Genomic DNA, 23,714 nt, shown 5'->3' with positions numbered 1-23,714 from the left:
CAGTATGATATTCTAATGAGGCAACCACTAACATTACAGTATGATATTCTAATGAGGCAACCACTAACATTACAGTATGATATTCTAATGAGGCAACCATTAACATTACAGTATGATATTCTAATGAGGCAACCATTAACATTACAGTATGATATTCTAATATTCTAATGCCAGTGAACAAATCTCCAATCTCCACCCTATTCCCTATGTAGTGCACTACTTTAGAACTGGTCAGAAGTAGCCTAGTGCACTACGTTGGGAACAGGGTGTCATTTGGGCCAGAGTCAGTAACTCCCCTGGGTATGAATTGTCTCTCTATCTTATCTGTCTTCTATATGATGTTCTCCTCTCCTCCTCTCTTCTCTCCTCTATTCACTCTATTCTATCATCCACACCACATGCCAGCTTCTACACAATCCATTTACAAGTTAAAGACACACCTTGGAATAAATAGCAAAGGAAAACTACTACTAGATGGATTTTTTATTTCCCATCACCATGAATCATATTTAATAACTGAACAGTAGCAGACCTAACTTCATCTGTTCCTGACTCTGGGTAGTGGATTAAAAAGACCATCAATCTCCAATGATATTAAAGTACAATTCTGAACATTACTGATATATACTGAGTGGCAAGTCAAGATATCTGCTGGGTTTTTATTGTTTGGTTAATAGCACCACCTGCTGGACAGGTTTAATTTTGCTTGACTGAGCAGTATGGGAGAATAAAAGATGCCAAACTTAGGGTCGGTTTCCCGGACATCTCCATTAAACATGCTTTTTAGTCTAGAACTAGGCTTCATCTGTGTCCGGGAAACCGGCCCATATAGTTCAATTAGCACGTAAGTAACACTACCTGTTCCATGATACTGAGGAAAATTACATTGAGACAGAGAACCAATTGAGAAAACATTTCAATGGTTCTGAATGACAACCAACATACATTAACAGCATACATCATGATTAATGTAAATATATAAGATTAAAACGTTGCACTTACAAATACCGTATTGGTCCGAATATAAGACGGCCTTTTTTCCCCTCGAAATAGGTCCAAAAAAGTCGGGTCGTCTTATATTCGGGGTCTAGTATTCAGAGCGCAGTTTCTCTTCTTCGGCGCTCCCTTTAAATGTCAATACACATTCGCGGGCACAGATGGCGCCAAAAATTCGTTCCGGACGGAGGGAAGAGGCGTCCTTAACAACCAGCCCGTTACCGGTGTTTAAAGATGGAAAGACAGGCTGACCATTTAGAGACAAGTGGCTCAAAAGTGGGCCAGGTCAATAAACAACAGCGGAGGAGCTATGATGCCAATTTCAAAATAATGGTTGTCAATAAGGCAGAGTCATCTAACAACTGCCAAGCTGCCAAGACATTCGGGGTCACTGAGTGTAATGTAAGAAGATGGCGAGCAGAAAAACAACGTCTAAAAGATGCTAACAGTCAGCGAAAATCCTTCCGTGGTCCTCAAAGTGGTCGTTTCATTGAGGTTGACCGGAGGGTTTTTGAATATGTCAGGGAAAAAAGAAGTGAGGGAATGCCCATTACCAGAGCTGTCATCCAGGTTAAGGCCCTGGAAATCGCCAGAGAGCTCAACATCACTGGATTTAAAGCCAGCCTCGGCTGGTGTCGTAGGATGATGCGGCGTAATGGACTGTCACTTAGACGGAGAACGAGTTTGGCCCAACGCCTGCCGTCAGACTTCGGAGAGAAGCTGCTTTCGTTTCAGCGCTTTGTTATCAACCTGAGGAAGAAGCACTCCTACCCGCTGGATCAGATCGGCAATGCTGATCAGACACCCGTTTATTTCGACATGCCAACATCGGTGACTGTCAATAGAAAGGGAGAAAAGTCTGTGTTGGTGAAATCAACGGGCAACGAGAAGAGCCGCGTCACTGTCATGTTGACATGTCTCGCTGGTGGCAGCAAACTCCCCCCGTATGTCATTCTTAAGCGTAAGACTGTGCCAAAGGACCCAATGCCAGCTGGCATTATTGTGCGCGCCCAGGAGAAGGGCTGGATGGAGTCGGGGCTTGTAGTGGACTGGCTAAAGGTTGTGTGGGGCGCACGCTACGGGGGACTGAGGAAGAGGAGGAACATGCTCGTTCTGGATGCGTTCCGCGGACATCTGACTGAGCCCGTGAAAAGTCAGGTGCGAGCAATGAACGGGGATCTTGTGATCATACCAGGGGGAATGACAAGCCAGCTACAGGTGTTGGACGTAGTTGTGAACAAGCCTTTCAAGGATAACCTGCGAAAAAAATACACAGAGTGGCTCCTGTCTGGCAACCACGCACTCACACCGACCGGGAAAATACAGAAGCCGTCAGTCCGTCTACTGTGTGAATGGATCCTGCATGCATGGGATGCTATTCCCTCACAGAGCATCATCGATGGCTTTAAAAAATGTTGCATCTCAAATGCATTGGACGGCAGCGAGGACGACGTGCTTTGGGAGGAGCCGGTGGAAGCGGAGCAGCTGGGGAGCGATGACAGCGAGAGCGAACACAGCGGGGCAGAGGACGTGTGTGAGGGATAGAGAGACATCGGAGGAGAAGTTTGGCGAATTTTTGTTAAGTTTAGTTAAATGTGTGGCCTGTATTTTCTCTGTTATTTAAAAATGTTGCTTTATTATTGCTTGATATTAATTTTGAATCATACTGTACATAGTTTGCCTTTGTGTTTAATTCACTGTGTTTTTAATATTGTTATTTTAAAATAAAATGAAGTTCTTTGTTCGGCAAATCTAGTCTGCAAATCTGTTTTTCTAAATGTTTGTGTTGAAAAACGGGGGGTCGTCTTATAATCAGGGTCGTCTTATATTCGGACCAATACGGTAATATGAATGCATTGAATTGTAATTCATAACATCTTCTGAAGATCAAATCAATCTAATCATTGTACATAAAAACAGAGCAGAATGAATCATCACATCTGGGGACCATCACCACCAGCATGACTAGTATCTATGTAGACCCTACTACAGTTTAACCAGCTCAGCTATAGACTACACCAGCATGACTAGTATCTATGTGGACCCTACTATAGTTTAACCAGCTCAGCTATAGACTACACCAGCATGACTAGTATCTATGTGGACCCTACTACAGTTTAACCAGCTCAGCTATAGACTACACCAGCATGACTAGTATCTATGTGGACCCTACTACAGTTTAACCAGCTCAGCTATAGACTACACCAGCATGACTAGTATCTATGTGGACCCTACTACAGTTTAACCAGCTCAGCAGTACCATAATAGAGATTAAACCCAGGATAGAGGGGCTGAGTGAATGTGGTCTGGACTCTGTGGAGGAGGGTCATTGTGTCAGAGACACTGTAGAAGGACAGAGTACCTGCCTTGTGATCCAGGTCCACTCCTACTCTGGAGGACTGAGGGCCTGATACTTTAGTCACAACATTATTGTGTCTGAACCAAAAACCACCACTAGAGCACTCTAACCTCCAGGACTTGTTATTGAATCCAAATGGACCATCTGTCTTTGTTCTGCTGATGTCTTTATATGAGACTGCTGTAACAACACACTCCCCACTCCACTCCACCTCCCAGTAACAGCGTCCAGACAGACCCTCTCTACACAGAACCTGACAATAGTTGGTGAATCTGTCTGGATGATCAGGATATGGTTGTTCTTGGTCTGTATCGGTCACCTTTCTGTTCCCTTCAGACAGAGAGAGGAGTGTGTCTGCTGTGTTTGGGTCCAGTGTGAGCTGACAGGAATCTGGGAGAAGAGCAGAGCAGAGACCAATGAGGGGAGTTAGAACAATAAGTTAAGTCAGATACTGTATCTACCCTGTCTTTGATTAGAGCACAGCAGAGATCAAATCAGAGAAATATGAGGAGTCAGATAGATACCCAGTCTTTGATTAGATCTACTATTGCTATATATTTCTAGAGGGATTGTTAGGAGTGTCAGTAAAAAGAGACTGTTAGTTACTTCAGAATAAAGAGACTCACATTGTAAGAACTGTTCTCTGGTCTTGGGCTCTGGAGGCAGTACAACCTCCACTATATTCACTACAGACACACAAACACATTCACAGAGAGAGGGAATGTTATCATCATACCATATTCCACATGTATATGACTAGTAGGGAACTTTCAATGGTCTAAAGTTGATGTTCTTATTATTTTCAACACACCTGTAGTGGAGATCTTGGTCCATTCTCCTATAAGGACGTCTTCTAGTTTCTCTCTCAGTTCAGACACAGTCTTACTCACATCTCCAAAGTACTGAAGAGGACGGACAACGATGCTGGGTAAGTCTGAAGATACACTGGTACTGGAGAGAGACTGATAACTCTGGGGGGAGAGAGAGAGAGGGAGAGAGAGAGAGAGAGAGAGAGAGAGTGAGAGGGAGCAGAACCAAATGATTGAGAGTTTTAATTTCATATCACATGTATCAAGGCAGTTGAGTTACCTGGAGGAAATGGATGTGATCCTCTGTGTGTGAGAGCTGCTCCAGCTCAGTGCTTCTCTTCCTCCGCTCAGCTATCTCCTGCTCCAGTTGCTCCAGGAGTCCTTCAGCTTGACTCACTTGAGCCTTCTCTTGGGCTCTGATCAGCTCCTTCACCTCAGAGCGCCTTCTCTCAATGGAGCGGATCAGCTTGGTAAAGATCTTATCACTGTCCTCCACTGCTGCCTGTGCAGAGCGCTGTTAAGAGAGAGAGAGAGAGAGACTTGTCTTACTTTAATGAGCCATCCTCATTACACTAACACCCCCACCCCTAAAAGCACATTGCGTGACACCACAACCTCCACACAATCACATTATCCAGTACCCAACACCACAGTACAATACACCATCCAGCACCACATTCCAACCGTCCATCCAACCCCTCCTCTCCAGCCGTACAGACAGCCCCCCTGAGCCCCCATACCTCCTGAAACATCTCCACACTGTTGATCATTTTGTACAACTCAAACTCAACCCTAAGGCGTCAACAGTAATGGCATTACCCTGGCAACACAGAAAAAACATGATGAACAGTCTGTCATTGCAGAAAACGGACACCCCTCCCCAACTCCCAGGTCAACCCGAGCCAACCAGCTATTGGTGTCCAGGGCTCCATGTAATACCATCCACTGGACGACCCCTGACCTTTCCAGCACTGGGAGCTTATAGAGCACCCTCCACCTATACCCTGCCATGCTCTCAGCCCCCACAACCCCCTGCCACTGATGCCCCTTCACTCCCACTAAGCTCAGAGTGTTAAAAGTCAGTAAGTTCTCCGGACTCTCCTGCCAGTCCCCAGTCTCTACTGTCCCTTGCAGTGGTGGAAACGGTGGTGGCCCCTCCTCAGGCTGCTCCAGCCCTCAGTACTGCAGCATAGAAATCAGAGACCCCTGCTGTATTGAGTCTCTCCGGCCGCATGGTCTCTCCTATCATTGCTACGCAGACGACACACAATTAATTCTGATAACCAGGTGGCGAATCGCATCTCTGCATGTCTGGCAGACATATCAGTATGGATGACGGATCCCCACCTCAAGCTGAACCTCGGCAAGACGGAGCTGCTCTTCCTCCCGGGGAAGGACTGCCCGCTCCATGATCTCGCCATCACGGTTGACAACTCCATTGTGTCCTCCTCCCAGAGTGCAAAGAACCTTGGCGTGACCCTGGACAACACCCAGTCATTCTCTGCTAACATCAAAGCGGTGACCCGATCCTGCAGGTTCATGCTTTACAACATTCGCAGAGTACGACCCTACCTTACACAGAAAGCGGCACAGGTCCTAATCCAGGCACTTGTCATCTCCCGTCTGGATTACTGCAACTCGCTGTTGGCTGGGCTCCCTGCCTGTGCCATTAAACCCCTGCAACTTATCCAGAACGCTGCAGCCCGTCTGGTGTTCAACCTTCCCAAGTTCTCTCATGTCACCCCGCTCCTCCGCACACTCCACAGGCTTCCAGTTGAAGCTTGCATCTACTACAAGACCATGGTGCTTGCCAACGGAGCTGTGAGTGGAACGGCACCTCCTTAACTTCAGGCTCTGATCAGACCCTACACCCAAACGAGGGCACTACGTTCATCCACCTCTGGCCTGCTAGCCCCCCTACCTCTACGGAAGCACAGTTCCCGCTCAGCCCAGTCAAAGCTATTCGCTGCTCTGGCACCCCAATGGTGGAACAAGCTCCCCCACGACGCCAGGACAGCGGAGTCACTGACCACCTTCCGGAGACACTTGAAACCCCACCTCTTTAAGGAATACCTGGAATAGTATAATAGTTATCCTTCTACCCCCCCTTTACTAACACCTGACTTATTTCACCTGCTAGCACTGACTTCTTTAAAGAAATGTACTTATTGTGATCGAGATGTAGTTGTCCCACTGGCTATCCTAAGTTGAATGCACCAATTTTTAAGTCGCTCTGGATAAGAGCGTCTGCTAAATGACTTAAATGTTAAATGTTAATGAAGAGCTGCTGATCCAGCCCCAAACCACCAGCCCTCCTCAACAGAGCACATGCTGGTTCCCTCCAGCCCACCTCCGTACGGTACAGTAGCCTCTGCACCGCTTTGAGTCAGAACGATTGAACTGTCGCTGGTGAATGCCCCTCCCTACCCAGACTGGCCTACTGAGCCCTCCCCCCACCTTGACCATACATGAAGCCCCAAGCGTACAACATTTGAACACAGGCCACAAAATTCTCCCCACAACCAAAACTACACATTGAACAGATATTCATGGTACACCCTATCAAAGGCTTTCTCCTGATTATGAACAGATTGTCTGTGTTTGAGCGTCCTGGTACACAGTACGTTTGGTCCTTGTGTACAATAGAGTCCAGGTGGGACTTCAGTCTGTTAACGAGGACCTTGGTAAAGACCTTATAGTCCAAACAGAGAAATGCCACAGGCCTCCAGTTCTTTAAGTCGCTCAAATCCCCTTTTTTGGGCAGGAGAGTCAAAGCCTCCCGTCTACAGCTTAGCGACAGCTCCCCCACCCCGACGCACTCACACAACACACATCCTGTCCAATAATTTCCCAGAACTTTTTATAATAATCCACAGGCAGACTGTCTGAGAGACAGCAGCTGAGAGTTTGTGTAAGGCCAGGGAAATGTCTATTTGATTTATCTGTGACAGAGAGAGTTTGGAAAGGTCTGTGAGCAGAACCTGAGAAAACCCAGGATAATAATAATAATAATAATATGCCATTTAGCAGACGCTTTTATCCAAAGCGACTTACAGTCATGTACATACATTTTTACATATGGGTGGTCCCGGGGATCGAACCCACTAACCTGGCATTACAAGCGCCATGCTCTACCAGCTGAGCTACAGAGGACCACAGAGTTCTGCCCTCTATAAATCAGAGTACAACTCCACAGCCTCATCTCCTCACAACAGAAGTTACCCACCCATCAGGCTCCCTCATCTCCCCACAACAGAAGTTACCCGCCCATCAGACAAACGTAAAACAAGGGATTTTCTTGGTTTCCCCACTCTGTTTTTCCAACCCCTCTGGTGAAACAGAGAACTGAGCCCTGTACTATAATATAATATAATGTGCCATTTTGCAGACGCTTTTATCCAAAGCGACTTACAGTCATGCGTGCTTATATATACACTGCTCAAAAAAATAAAGGGAACACTAAAATAACACATCCTAGATCTGAATGAATGAAATAATCTTATTAAATACTTTTTTCTTTACATAGTTGAATGTGCTGACAACAAAATCACACAAAAATGATCAATGGAAATCAAATGTATCAACCCATGGAGGTCTGGATTTGGAGTCACCCTCAAAATTAAAGTGGAAAACCACACTACAGGCTGATCCAACTTTGATGTAATGTCCTTAAAACAAGTCAAAATGAGGCTCAGTAGTGTGTGTGGCCTCCACGTGCCTGTATGACCTCCCTACAACGCCTGGGCATGCTCCTGATGAGGTGGCTTATGGTCTCCTAAGGGATCTACTCCCAGACCTGGACTAAAGCATCCGCCAACTCCTGGACTGTCTGTGGTGCAACGTGGCGTTGGTGGATGGAGCGAGACATGATGTCCCAGATGTGCTCAATTGGATTCAGGTCTGGGGAACGGGCAGGCCAGTCCATAGCATCAATGCCTTCCTCTTGCAGGAACTGCTGACACACACCAGCCACATGAGGTCTAGCATTGTCTTGCATTAGGAGGAACCCAGGGCCAACCGCACCAGCATATGGTCTCACAAGGGGTCTGAGGATCTCATCTCGGTACCTAATGGCAGTCAGGCTACCTCTGGCGAGCACATGGAGGGCTGTGCGGCCCCCCAAAGAAATGTCACCCCACACCATGACTGACCCACCGCCAAACCGGTCATGCTGGAGGATGTTGCAGGCAGCAGAACGTTCTCCATGGCGTCTCCAGACTCTGTCACGTCTGTCACGTGCTCAGTGTGAACCTGCTTTCATCTGTGAAGAGCACAGGGCGCCAGTGGCGAATTTGCCAATCTTGGTGTTCTCTGGCAAATGCCAAACGTCCTGCACGGTGTTGGGCTGTAAGCACAACCCCCACCTGTGGACGTCGGGCCCTCATACCACCCTCATGGAGTCTGTTTCTGACCGTTTGAGCAGACACATGCACATTTGTGGCCTTCTGGAGGTCATTTTGCAGGGCTCTGGCAGTGCTCCCCCTGCTCCTCCTTGCACAAAGGTGGAGGTAGCAGTCCTGCTGCTGGGTTGTTACCCTCCTACGGCCTCCTCCACGTCTCCTGATGTACTGGCCTGTCTCCTGGTAGCGCCTCCATGCTCTGGACACTACGCTGACAGACACAGCAAACCTTTTTGCCACAGCTCGCATTGATGTGCCATCCTGGATGAGCTGCACTACCTGAGCCACTTGTGTGGGTTGTAGACTCCGTCTCATGCTACCACTAGAGTGAAAGCACCGCCAGCATTCAAAAGTGACCAAAACATCAGCCAGGAAGCATAGGAACTGAGAAGTGGTCTGTGGTCACCAACTGCAAAACCAGTCTTTTATTGGGGGTGTCTTGCTAATTGCCTATAATTTCCACCTGTTGTCTATTCCATTTGCACAACAGCATGTGAAATGTATTGTCAATCAGTGTTGCTTCCTAAGTGGACAGTTTGATTTCACAGAAATGTGATTGACTTAGAGTTACATTGTGTTGTTTAAGTGTTCCCTTTATTTTTTTGAGCAGTGTATATATATACATTTTTGTGTATGGGTGGTCCCGGGGATCGAACCCACTACCCTGGCGTTACAAGCGCCGTGATGTACCAGCTGAGCTACAGAGGACCAGGTGCAGACACATTTATGAAAGCAAAGACAAGGTCATTATTTGGGCTCTAAACCAGGGTTCTTCAATTCCGGTCCTGGAGGGCCGAAACACCTCTGTTTTTCATCCTCTCCTTCTAATCAGGGGCTAATTCAGACCTGGGACACCAGGTGAGTGCAATTAACTACCAGGTAGAAATAAAAAACAGAAGTGTTTCGGCCCTCCAGGACCGGAATTGAAGAACCCTGCTCTAAACACTAACAACATACCCTTACACACATATTTTGCTACCCCTGCACTAAGATTTCTGCCATGGCATTTAAATGTTTTTGGTTTACATATTCCCCCAGTCTTTGCTGCCGTTCATGTTAAGGAAGTCTAACCGTGAAATCTCCATAAGAGGTGGGAGGGAAATCACCACAATCAGAAACCAGTAGAGAAGCCCATAAAGCCGCCATGCCAGAAAAAAACATCAATTTAATCAGATTCTGAAGACATGCCCTTAAGAACCCATGACCCATTTTCTCAGCCTATACCGCTTCCTGGGTGAGAGGACACTAAACCCCTCATTCTTCATCACGTGTTGTACTGACCTTACAAACCTTCCAGGATCAATCAAATAAGACTCCAGCAGAACCTTCTTTTTCCCCTTTAGTCTCCATCAGGAACCTAGAAAGTTCTCTCAGCGTATATACTGGGCCCTCAGCCTGACTGGCTGTCAGCTCTGGATCCAATGAGCCATCTGAAAACGAGACCGCCTTGTCCTCCGCTCCTGCAGACTCACCTCCCCCCTCTTCCTCCTCCTCCATTGGCACGGTACCGTCCTCCTCCTCCCCAGTCTCTGCCCCTCTGCACTTCCCCCCTGATCAGAGCCTCTTCCCCAATGACAGGCAATATTTCCTGGGATGAGCCCACCAAGCCTTCGCCCACCGGAGTCTGAAAAAGCATTTAACACATTACTGTGAAGTAATATAATGATGATTCATGTTTATTATTACCTGTTTTTATGGTCATGTTTTGAAATTATACTTCATTACTATAATGATTATCAATACGCCTGAACATTAATTCAGTCACCTCTGGTCGACAAAAACGTATTTTCCTAGTACATTAATTGTCAAATTCATCAACCAGCATCGAGCACTCTGCCTTCTCACGCAAGCGAGGGGCATGTTGAGGTAAATATGCTAACCGCAACGGTTGCATTATGTAATTTATTGGTGGGCTGGAAGATGCAGTGTTTTTTCTTTTCTATTCAGAGGCTATTTACTCCCAATATGAGAATTTTATGTAGAAGGTTTTTATAATGCATGTTTACTAGGGTTGAGGTTAGCGCATCTGAGTAGGGATTATTTGGCCGGGGTTCAATACCTGTCCTACCTATCAATCATATTGCTGCTTGTAGCCTATAACTGATGATCCCCACACTAGAAACACCAAAAACTATCTGTGCTAGCAAACCCTGTGTTCCACCCCTCCCCTGTGTAACCTTGAAGTTTGTTAAGAAACAAACACTTGTCTACGAAAAGAGACATGTTTAACGGATTCCGCTTGGCACCCAGCCGAGAGCACACGAAAACCACTTGCAAATTTACCAAAACGAACCAACTACTTGCGGTCTGTTCGTAAGCAATAAACAGAGGCAGATTAGCCACCACAACTCTTATCGAAAGAGGCGAAATCTGCACCAACACACCCCTCACAAAAATCCCACTCGCAACAAGACAAACCTTTTTCATTAACACGACCACCGCCTTGTTCATTCTGGATGCAGAGTGCAGATGTTCTGCTCCAACCTGTTCGCCGACCATGACCAAAACTTCCTCCACACCTTTCTCCGGAACGCACCCGAAGCGACAGCGTTTCTTCTCCACTCGGTTGAGGCCATCACGCCGCCCTAACAAACGATTAGTTACCGGAGTGTAACTCCAGTTCTATGAGTGGAGCGGAGCCCCATAGGGGAGCTCTTCTCCTAGTGGTTTACCCTCTGCCCTAAGGCAGCAGCAGCCTGAGACAAAATTATGCACACACCTACAGCCAATAGGAGTACAGGTGTCCCTATAAGAGGGGGTGCCTCCCCTCAATCAGCCTCCCGAGATATTTTTCTTCAGCGAGACTAGAGAGGGTCGGTAGGGCCTTAAGTCCTATGGGGCTCCGCTCCACTCATAGAACTGGAGTTACACTCCGGTAACTAATCGTTCTATATCATGGAGCTCCGCCCCAATGGGGAGCTCTGCTCCTAGTGGTTTAAGGCGGAGCGTAGCGCTCCAAAATGTACTCCCTGCCGAGCCTAACACTTCCCATCGAAACGAGAAAGTCAAGCCTAGCAATGGCTGCAACCGAGTCCCGCAGTACTGCAACTAAAAACCCCTACGGGCGTCACAATATACCGCGTCATTGGTTAAAAGACCCGCCCCACCTAGTCCAATGGCAATGCCAATGACTAGTGGGCAGATCACCAGAATAGAAGCCATACTAATCTGTACTAGCAGATAGATGTGCCTCAATATCCTGTGAAAACACTACCGACCACTAATGGAATGACACCAAGTGTCACTCTACATTGTAACGCGGTAGACCGCCTCACTCACTCAATGGAATCCCAGAGATTAGTGGGCAGGAACAAAAACATGAGTCATACTAACTGAGCAAGCAGATAGATGACCTCACATTCTGTTAATCAACACATGCCTCTACTGTACTGACCCTGTCAGTCAGGATTCATGCCACAAAATATGTTTTCTTATCCAAAGCGGACCTGATGGAAACCCTGTCCATAGTCCTGCTTTTCCCTCTCTTCCTAACTCCAGATCTCCCTTCAGCTATGCTGAGTACAGACCGAGCCAAAGAGTTAGAAAACACATCTGTCAAAAACACGTCTTTCTAACCAAAGCGGACCTGATGGAAACCTGTGTCCACAGTCCTGCTTCTCCTCTCTTTCTTGCTCAAGATCTCCCTTCAGCCACGCTGAGTACAGATCGAGCCAGAGAATTAGAAGACATATCTAAGAGATAGAAACGGATAAATGGAGACGGCGTCGACCAGGATGCTGCTCTACAGATATCCTCTACTCCTGTTCCTCTAAAAAGGGCAGTAGAAGCCGCTACTCCACGAGTGGAGTGAGCTCTGATACCCTGAGGCAATTGCCGCCCTGCTACCTCATAAGCTGTCTCAATGCCTTCACAAAGCCAGTGAGACAGCCTCGGTTTTGAAAGTGGTCTACCTAGTGCAGCCGCACCGTGACACACAAACAACTGAGGCGATGACCTAATCGCTGCTGTGCGCTCGACGTAACACGCCAAAGCGCGTACCGGGCACAGGCGATGGAGCTTCTCCTCACTCCTCTCTCTATGAGGAGGAGGAGAAAAAGCCCACAGCTCCACGGTCTGTGACCTATATGAACTCTTAATAACCTTAGGCACAAATGCCGGGTTAGGACGTAACACTGCTCTGCTCAGGTCACCATTGATGGCCAGGCAGTCAGGTCTCGTCGAAAGAGCACACAAATCACTGACCCGCTTAGCTGTAGTCAAAGCGAGCAACAGTGCTGTCTTGATAGACAGCATCTTGAGGGGTATTTGATTCAATGGCTCGAACGGCGACATACATAGCGCTTCGAGTACCAAAGCCTAATCCCACTGAGGAAGCGTGATTCTAGGTGTTGGCCTAAGTCGCCGCGTTCCTAATAGGAAGCGTTTCACTAGAGTGTGACTAAAGACATTGTCTCTGCCAAAACCCTCATGACAAGCTGAAATCGCTGCTGCAAACACTCTAATCGTGGCAGGCGATTTTTGCTTATCAAACATGAGCTGCAGAAAAGAGAGAATACTCTCCACCTGACAGCTCATGGGGTCCACACCTTGTGTGACACACCATCGTGAAAACACGTTCCATCTACTGGCATACATCTTAGAAGTGGAACTGGCACGTGAACCCTGTATGGTCCTGATTACTGCATTAGATAACCCACGGCGCTCTAGCCTGTCCCTCTCAGCAGCCAGGCCTTCAGTGGTTGGCCGATTATGGGCAATTTCCCTATCGTGCCAGCCGCCTGAGACAACGCGTCCCGTCGATGTGGAATTGGCCAAGGTGGCGCAATCAACATCTGACTCATCTCCGCAAACCACGGAGCCCCCGGGCGATCGGGCGCTATCAGTATCACTGACAGCCCCCCTGACCTCACCCTGGCTAGCAGTGGGAGAATGCAGGACAGCGGAGGGAATGCATACAGGAGAACTCTCGGCCACGGTTGGTGCGCAAAGGCGTCCCTTCCCAGTGGCGGTTCGTCCTGTTCCCTCAGAGAGAACCACAGAGGACATTGCGCGTTCATGTGTGACGCGAATAGGTCCACTTCGGCTCTCCCGAATTGTTCCCAAATCTGGAGAACAATGTCTGGATGCAGACACCACTCGTCGTCTCGAGGACCCCCTCTTGACATGAGGTCTGCTCCTACGTTCAAGTAGCCCGGAATGTGTGCTGCTCTCAATGAGCGAAGGTGCTCGTGAGCCCACAGCCACAATTCCTCTGCCGCCCGATGGAGAGCAGGAGACCTGACTCCGCCCTGGCGATTTATGTGGGCTACTGTGGTCCGGTTGTCTGACCAGACCAGCACATCGCGACCCCGAAGGGTAGACGCGAAGTGGGTCAGAACCAGTCGAACCGTTTCCAACTCCAGGAGGTTGATGTGACGACCTGATTGAGGCCACACACCTCCTATCGCTTGTGTCTGACATGTCCCTCCCCATCCCGTCAGGGACGCATCCGTGAATACTGGGATGTGAGAGGACACCTTTCCTATCGGGACTCCGTGCGTGAGAACGCGCAAGTTTCTCCAATAGTTTAGGTCTGCACTGAGCGAGAGGGGAACCACCACCAACCGATGACGTTGACGCAATGGGTCTAGTCTTAGTTGGGCGAACCATCGCTGCGTCCTGCGCATGTGCAGGAGTCCCAGCGGAACCACAGAGTGGGCTGACGACATGAGACCCAAAAGTGACATGATCGACAGCGCCGTCACCGTGTGATTTGGACGACACTTCCTTAGGGCTAGCAACAAGGCTACCCTTCGGGGGTCCGAAATTCGAGCCCTCATCCTCACAGTGTCTAGCTGTATCCCCAGGTAGACAATCTGATGAGTGGGCCAGGGCGCGCTCTTTTTCCAATTCACCGCGAACCCCAGACTTGTGAGATGCATCACTGTCTGTGTTGTGTGAGTGATCGCCAGCTCTGCTGACGGGGCGAGAACCAGTAGGTCGTCCAGGTAGGCTAGTAGCTGTATTCCCTGACGACGCAACGGTTCCAATGCCGCCTCCACACACTTGGAAAATGTGCGAGGTGCCAGGGCGTACCCAAATGGCATCCTCGTGTATTCGTACGCCACCCCTTGAAAGGCGAACCGCAGAAACTTCCTGTGACGCGGCTGAACCGGCACATGAAAGTACGCGTCCTTTAGGTCTATGCTCGTACAAAAGTCCCCTCTCTGGACACATTCCAGCAGACGTTTTGTCGTTAGCATTCGGAAGGGCCGTTTGGTTATGCTCTCGTTGAGAATGCGTAAATCCAAAATCGGCCTCACTCCCCCCGTCTTTTTGGGCACTAGGAAATAAGGTGAATATAGCCCTTTGTTCCTTTGCTCCCGGGGAACTACTGTCACCGCCTCCTTCGCCAAAAGTTCCGTAATCTCTGTCATCAGAGCGGCCACTTTGTCTGGCGTTTTCATCACCGTCTCCACCACTCCCCTGAACGGGGGTGGGGTCCGGTGGAATTGGAGAGCATAACCCTTCTGCAACGTCTGTTCTAGCCAGCGTGAGAGGGTGCAGCTTCTTCGCCACTGCCAGCAATGCAGAGAAAGTGGCTGGGCGCGAAGCTGTGGTGCATCCAGTAGGAAGGACCTGTATTCCTCTATGGCCCTTACCGCCACTGTTCCCCAACATTGAAGTGGTGGAACAGCCCAAGGTGGGCCTCCCGTGAAAGGGAGAGGAAATGCGTTCTGAGAAAGAAAGAGGAGTAGGGACGTCGGTTAAACCCGTAACCGTCGTATTCCTGCCCTCCTTGAACGCATCGCGGGTCTGAATTGCACTGACCGAGGCCACAGCCTGCGGCAGGGCACCATCCCCAGCAAGCGATTGCGTCATCTTAGGTGACTGCAATTCGCTATCAGAGCCCTTCACTACAGTACTCCTAGAAGTCTGTAGTATGAGGTCTCTATGAGGTAAAACAAGGCGGCGCCTTGATACCTTCTTAACTTTCACCTTCTGTGTGTGTTCAACTCTGCACCCCTTGTGGGTTGATTCACGCTCAGTGTGGTGAGTACTGGCTCGTTCTGTCAGGGGAGCTGATACTTTGGTTATACCCATAACGCTAGTAATCCTGCCCTCCGTGAACGTAGCATGGGTCTGAATCGCATTAACCGAGACCTTGGTCTGCGATAATGCGCCGTCCCCAGATAGCTGCTGTGTTACAATGCCTGGGGGCGCCGATACTCTGGGCACCTTGGTGACCGCGGTAATCGGGCCCTTCGTGAACACAGCATGGGTCTGGCTCGTACTAGTGGAGACCTTAGTCTGTACTAGTGCGCCATCCCCAAATAGCGGCTGCGTCCTCATGTCAGAATCTGACCGGGACTGCTGCCTTCTATGTAAAGCACTTCTTATACGTGAAGTGTGATGTGACGACCTGATTGAGGTCTTCTGGATACCTACTCTTAGTGCCTGTTCAGCAACGCACCCTCGGTGGGCTGAACGGCTCTTAGAGTGGTAAGGAAGAGAGGGTGAGATTTGAACGCTCCCAGACGTATTATGGAAAAGAGGCTCTTTTTTGACAAAGTCAGGTGGAGACAACTCTTTATTAAACACATCAACAAAAGCATTTACATCAGCACCCGTCCCTTCAACCGAAGGGTGGGGGGGAACAGTGGGCGCGTTCGACACCATCGATGCGTCCTCCATCCTCTCCCCCGCGTCCCGTCACGTACGCCTCCTCTTGCCTCCCTTGGAGGGCCAGGTCGGCGTCCTCGTCACCTCCCTCGCCGGCTGTAGTGGGGCTACCGTAGCTGCTGGGAGGGCCGAGCCCGCTCCCTTGCTGCTCGTGGCCGCCGGATGACGCCGATTACGCCGCCTCGTCGTAGACCCCGGTCTACTTAGAGGGGCGGAGGTAGATGGCCTTTGGGGAGGAGGGTGGCCGAGTCGTCCTGCCAACGGCAGGTGCTTGGCCAACTGCTTCTTCTCCTCCTCCAACTTCGAAAAACGCTCCGTCGCCTCTTTGACTGCGACCCCAAAGAGGCCATCGTCAGAGAGGGGGGCGTTCAAGAGAGACGTCCTGTCTGCCTCCTTCATGGAAGTCAAAGACAACCAGAGGTGTCGTTCCCCGACCACCGAAGTGGCCATGGATCTCCCCGCGCAGACTGCGGACGCCTGTGTAAGGTGGAGTATGGCGCCAGAAATTCTGGACGCCTCCTCCACCTCCTCCGGTGCCATCTCTGTCTTACCCGTGGTTAAACGGGACAGAGAGGCTGCCAAGAGGCCAATGTTGTTAGCTGCTTCTACAGCTTGGGCTCCCAACCCAAAAGACTTCTCTAACAGCGACGCTGTGAGTCGGTCCTTCTGGGATGGCAACGTGGCCTTCTTGGAAGAGGGCCAAGGGCTCGAACCCGGTACGAGATACGCCGCCATGGCGCTCTCTAACCTGGGGATTCCCTGACCCTGAAGCCTTCCTTCCACTCTCGTGAATGGGAGATACGCTTTTACAGGCGAACGCGCCGCTAAAGGTGCCTCCCACGAGCCTCCAACGTACCTAGCCAAAGAAGGCATGGCAGGAGCCACTGGCTCTGCCGCCTTCCTTGGCCTGGAATAAGGACCGCCCTCCATCATATCAACCTCCGGTGCGGAGGGAAGAGGGGGCAGCTCTATTGCCAGCCGTTGAGCAGCTCTCTCAATGAGACCCGGAAAATCTGCTCTCAGAGAGGCTGCAGCGAAAGAGAGAGCTTCTGATCTCTCAGAGCTCGTATCCCCTTCGCTATAGGGACTACAAGCCCTCTCCCTCTCCAAAGGAAAGGGGGGCTTGAAAGTATGAGGGACGGGGTCCGACTGTTCCATTGGAATGCCAGACTCCTCCTCAAAGTCCTTATCTTCCCCCGAGTCTGCACCGTCGGACGACGCCTCTGAAGCAGAGGCTAGTATCGACAGCACATCCTCAAGGGGGATGTCCTCCCTGAAAAACGCCCAACGCTGCTTCCTCTCCTTTAAACAAAGGAGGGCGCAGGAGGCGCAATTCGGGGGACTGCAGACGCCTTCCTTGGCATGCTGGGATCCCAAACACACGAAACATAAGTCGTGGTGGTCACCGGCCGCCATGGAAGTACATCTGTACTGAGCTCTGAAAAGAGCTTTTGGGGGTGGAAATTCTCCCGGTGTGCTCATTTAGACGACGTTGATGACTGGAATATCAACGGCGTTTTCGTCCTGAGTCTTCGTGCTTCGTCTCTTCTTGGCTCTTCAGTCTAGTCATCCAGTCGCTGAAGAAAAAGGGAGGCTGATTGAGGGGAGGCACCCCCTCTTATAGGGACACCTGTACTCCTATTGGCTGTAGGTGTGTGCATAATTTTGTCTCAGGCTGCTGCTGCCTTAGGACAGAGGGTAAACCACTAGGAGCAGAGCTCCCCTATGGGGCGGAGCTCCACGATATAGAACTACCCCTACTCCCCCCTCAACTCTAAACGATAAACAGTGGAAACCAATAAACAAACCCTCCACCATGAGAAAATAAATTCAGAAAATACGCAAGAACCAAAAGAAAAAAGAATAGTAGCCCTCCTCACGAACCACAAAACTCTCACGCAACCAACTTCTTCTTCTATGATATAATGGCGGTCCACAAACCAACATTAAAGGTGCATGCCGCCACCTACTGTGCTGGAGTGTGTGGTCAATCACGGTTTCCAACATTTCTAAATCCTCCTACCTACCTCAGTACTTCTGAGAAAATAAAGAAGAGCCCTACTAACTTCTAATAGACCCTCCCCCATCCCCAAAATCCCTTCCAACCCCCCCCCCCCAACCCTGTCCAACCTCAATGACCCTACACTTCAATCTTTCCCTCTCTTCAACATACTTACAACAATATAACAACACATGCTCCACCGTTTCATCGACGTACCCTCCAGACACAAACCATTCACATGCTTGCCAACCAGATGTAATGACGAGTTCAATGTACAATGTTCTAAGCACAATCGAGAAAACACCACCTCTTCCTTCCTAATCTGACCTTTGAATCTTGGTCCACCGACATTTCCCCCAACTGGACTATAATATAAATCCATTATACTTTGTGATACAAAATGGGAAAAGGGGAAATTATAATAATACAAAAAACACCCTTCCAACTAACCCTACACTCATTAAATACCCACTACCCCATTCCACTACTTTGACCCTATCTGCTCCTGCACCATGCCAACGGCCTGGGAGGACGGGACACCACCACTCAACACCCTGTAACTCTTCTGAAGTCTAATCTTGTATGCCCAAATACTTCTCTGCAGCTGCCACCACAATATCTATTCTCTGTGATTTACGTTCCATTTGTGCGGTACAGTTGATAACCATTGCTATGAACTCTAAGAAGCTAACTTTACCAAAGCATATATCACTCGTTGGCCTATCCCTCTGTGCTGGCACAGATCTACTACTCACAGGGATCCTCTCAGGATCTCTCACCCTTGACCCATCCTCCTCTACTTTCTTCACTGCCTCAGCATACGACCCCTTCTGCACTACCCTGACTCTAGCCACCTCATCCTGCCTCTCTCGCACCGGACACTTCCAATCCCCAGCAACATGGGCAACACTCCAGTTGACACACACAACTTTATCCACCGAAGCTACACAATCCTCTATCCCATGCCCTCCTGCACACTTCCCACATCTTGGAATCTCCCTCCTACAAACTGCTGCAACATGACCATAAATGTTGCACCTGAAACAGCACAGTGGATTCGGCACAAACTTTATTCACCAGAACAATACTTTATCCCATTCTCTTCCACACACATAAAACATCTTGGAATTTCTCTCCCACAAACTGCTGCGAAATGACCATAAACGTTGCACCTGAATTCATGGATTTGGCACAAAAGCTCGAATCAAGATAACTGATATATCATAACATGACTTTCTCTGTTAAAGACTCATAACTCAAAAGGACTGACTCCTCTGTTTCACCACGCTCACCACCGGGTCTGTGTTGCACCAAACGGCGGGCATCACAAACACCAGGAAGCTTAAACTTGAATTGCTCCACCTCCACACTTAACGCTACCCCAGAAATCACTCCTTTCAATGGTGCCTTGTTCCTAAGAGCAAAGCAAGAAACAGATCTTGACCCAAGTTGCGTGACACGGAGCGCCCACTCCCTCTGGTCAGAAGAAACACCAACAAATATCACAAGTCCACTACAGGTTACCTTCACTGATTCAACTGCACCCACCTCCTTTCCCACCCACCCTGAAACTACAAATGGATCTTCCAAAAGGTATGGATCCACTTTCTCCAAAAATGTAACTCCTACTGCACCAGATTCTTCTTTATCATGTCCATTGATGCCAGGCTCTGGTTCCGAGCTCTTCACCACACCTTCTACCTCACTTAACTCTCCCTCATTCATTTCCATTTCACCTCCAGAACTCAGTCTGGCGAATGGCTCACTCTGTTTGCACTTGAATTATAACATTTGAAATGTCTCTATTACTTTGAAACTTTTGTGAGTGCAATGTTTACTGTTAATTTCTGATCATTGATTTCACTTTCGTTTATTATTTATTTAACCTGCTTTGGTAATGTAACATGTTTCCCATGTCAATAAAGCCCATTTAATTGAATTGAGAGAGAGTGAGAGAGAGAGAGCTCCGTGTTAATGTATAGCGGACATGAGTCACTCATGGTTACTCATGGTTATGTGATGAGGTAGCCCACTTGTGACTTTAAAATCAGTGTCGGCCCAGTAGGGAATCTCCTCTTGGTGTAACATAATAATATATAATATGCCATTTAGCAGACGCTTTTATCCAAAGCGACTTACAGTCATGTGTGCACACATTTTTACGTATGGGTGGTCCCGGGGATCGAACCCCCAAGATGTTGGTTTCTCTCCTCAGTAGACCCGGGTTCATATCCCGCCGGTTACATTAAGCAGTCTATTCTCTGAAAGGGGTCCAGACAGCCTGTTCCCAACAGTGGGGTCAGTGGGATTGGATAGGGGCCCCTCTCTCTCTCTGACTGGAGTAGAGAAGTGAAATGTTGTGTCTCCTCTGGTCAACAATACTCACCTTGAGAGACTCCACAGCCTGTTGGAGCTCCTTCAGCTCCTTCTCTCTCTCCTGGAATCTCTGCTGGACCTTCTGCTGACTCATCCCCAGCTGCCTCTGTGGAGAATCACTCTTCAATGAGCTACCAAGATTTATTTGTCCAGTAGATCAATAGTATAATAATGGGACATAGGGCACATAGAAGTTAGGGATTAATATGTTGAGGAAGTGTCTGTGTGAAATTTATTTATTTTTTATTTATTTAAATTATATTATTAAGTTGTTATGTGAATGATTATAGTTTTAACAGTGCACAAAACAGGGGAGCTGATTGGGTGTTTGATAACGAATGATAATGGTGTTTGATAACGAATGATAATGGTGTTTGATAACGAATTATAATGGTGTTTGATAAAAAATTACAATGGTGTTTGATAATGGTGTTTGACTTTAGAAAATGGTGATACATTTGGAGAATCTGGGTTAACATATCTATATAATCAAGGTTTGTGTTCATATTTGTTCTGCTGTGGATCGATATCACTTGAATGATCTCATATTCAAACAGCCTTAGTTCCTACTGTATCTTTAATTATTTGTTTATCAGACAGTCACCAACAAGTAGTTCTGGTCTTACCTGTTTCTCAGTCCTCTCTGCTGCAGCTGACACTGTATCATGGCCTTTATGTTCATCCATTGTACACAGATAACAGATACACTGCTGATCGGTACGACAGTAAACCTCCAGCAGTTTGTCATGATGAGAGCAGATCTTCTCCTGTAGTTGTGCGGTGGCTTTGACCAGCTTGTGTTTCTTGAAACCAGAAAATTCATAGTGAGGTTGGAGGTGAGTCTCACAGTAAGAGGCCAGACACACCAGACAGGACATGAGGGCTTTCTGCTTTCTGGTCCCAGTGCAGAAATCACACGCCACATCTCCAGGTCCAGCATAGCACAGAGCAGGAGGGGGAGCAGCCTGGAGTCCTGTCTTCTTCAGTTTCTCCACCAACTCAGCCAACATGTTATTTTTCCTCAGATTAGGCCTTGGAGTGAAGGTCTCTCTGCACTGAGGACAGCTATAGACACCTTTCAGAACATCCTGATCCCAGCAGCCCTCAATACAGCTTCTACAGTAACTGTGTCCACAGGGGATGGTGACCGGCTCCTTCAGTAGATCCAGACAGACCGAACAACAGAACTGGTCCTGGTCGAGCAGTACTCCCTGCTGAGCCATTTGGACGGTTGTTCACTCTCACACAGACAGACGACACAGAGAATCAGATAAGTTTCGTTTCCACAGAAGAGAGTTTGTGGAGGGGAGGGACTTCCTGGTTCTGCCAGAGGGGTGGGGTTAGAGGGAGAGAGGGAGAGAGAGAGAGAGAGCGAGAGGGAGAGAGAGAGAGCGAGAGAGCGAGAGAGCGAGAGAGGGAGAGAGAGGGAGAGGGAGAGGGAGAGAGAGGGAGAGAGAGGGCGAGAGAGGGCGAGAGAGCGAGAGAGAGAGAGAGAGAGAGAGAGAGAGATAACTGTACACAATGTTAATAGAGACTAAGATTTGTGTTCCTAGGTTAGGGCCCTTAATATGGAATAAATTAAATAGAGTGGTTAGAATATATAAAGGGTAACAGTTTCTATGAAGTACATATGTATAATGCTTTTAAATAATTTTGTAATGCCTTAAACTAACGTGCTATGACACCGTCCATAATAACTAATATGTGGTTATAAAACTGTACAATGTGTTATAGATAATTAGCTACAATGGGGGAGGGGGGACTTGAAATGGATACAATGTACTGTAAGTGAAATGAATACCGTATGTATTGACTGATCATTGAGAATGATGTAACACTTTACATTACAGTGTGTTTATTGGTGTGTAATTATTCCTGTTAGTCCAGTGGTGTAAAAGTACTGTGATGCCTCATTCTTACACTGTACTAGCAGCAGTAACCCTAGCCAGTAATAAGGCTACTGGAATGGAAAGTGTTACAGGAAATATAAAGGAAGGATTTATACATGTCATCTATGATATACTCTATGTAATGATATGTCTATGTCTTCTAATTGGTGTTCTATACTGTATGTAATGATATGTCTATGTCTTCTATATGGTGTTCTATACTGTATGTAATGATATGTCTATGTCTTCTAATTGGTGTTCTATACTGTATGTAATGATATGTCTATGTCTTCTATATGGTGTTCTATACTGTATGTAATGATATGTCTATGTCTTCTAGATGGTGTTCTATACTGTATGTAATGATATGTCTATGTCTTCTAGATGGTGTTCTATACTGTATGTAATGATATGTCTATGTCTTCTATATGGTGTTCTATACTGTATGTAATGATATGTCTATGTCTTCTAGATGGTGTTCTATACTGTATGTAATGATATGTCTATGTCTTCTATATGGTGTTCTATACTGTATGTAATGATATGTCTATGTCTTCTAGATGGTATTCTATACTGTATGTAATGATATGTCTATGTCTTCTAGATGGTGTTTTATACTGTATGTAATGATATGTCTATGTCTTCTATATGGTGTTCTATACTGTATGTAATGATATGTCTATGTCTTCTAGATGGTGTTCTATACTGTATGTAATGATATGTCTATGTCTTCTATATGGTGTTCTATACTGTATGTAATGATATGTCTATGTCTTCTAGATGGTGTTTATACTGTATGTAATGATATGTCTATGTCTTCTATATGGTGTTCTATACTGTATGTAATGATATGTCTATGTCTTCTAGATGGTGTTCTATACTGTATGTAATGATATGTCTATGTCTTCTAGATGGTGTTCTATACTGTATGTAATGATATGTATATGTCTTCTATATGGTGTTCTATACTGTATGTAATGATATGTCTATGTCTTCTAGATGGTGTTCTATACTGTATGTAATGATACGTCTATGTCTTCTAGATGGTGTTCTATACTGTATGTAATGATACGTCTATGTCTTCTAGATGGTGTTCTATACTGTATGTAATGATACGTCTATGTCTTCTATATGGTGTTCTATACTGTATGTAATGATATGTCTATGTCTTCTATATGGTGTTCTATACTGTATGTAATGATATGTCTATGTCTTCTAGATGGTATTCTATACTGTATGTAATGATATGTCTATGTCTTC

General features: G+C 47.5%; 1 protein-coding gene across 1 annotated transcript; it reads right to left on the bottom strand.

The window, feature by feature from the left end:
* Window positions 1-455: 455 nt before the first annotated feature.
* LOC311149203 (tripartite motif-containing protein 16-like) lies at window positions 456-21,788 on the bottom strand (the record flags this gene model as incomplete). The annotated part of the gene is made up of 6 exons (XM_084186288.1): window positions 456-3,745; window positions 3,982-4,041; window positions 4,167-4,326; window positions 4,445-4,678; window positions 20,576-20,671; window positions 21,192-21,788. 6 exons carry the CDS (start codon window positions 21,786-21,788, stop codon window positions 3,231-3,233), a joined length of 1,662 nt encoding a protein of 553 aa, XP_084042414.1. The 3' UTR covers window positions 456-3,230.
* Between the last annotated feature and the right edge of the window lie 1,926 nt (window positions 21,789-23,714).

This window comes from Coregonus lavaretus (assembly GCF_964263955.1).
Source record: "Coregonus lavaretus genome assembly, chromosome: 21".
NCBI lineage: Eukaryota > Metazoa > Chordata > Actinopteri > Salmoniformes > Salmonidae > Coregonus > Coregonus lavaretus.
This window is presented reverse-complemented; position numbering and strand designations above follow the sequence as displayed.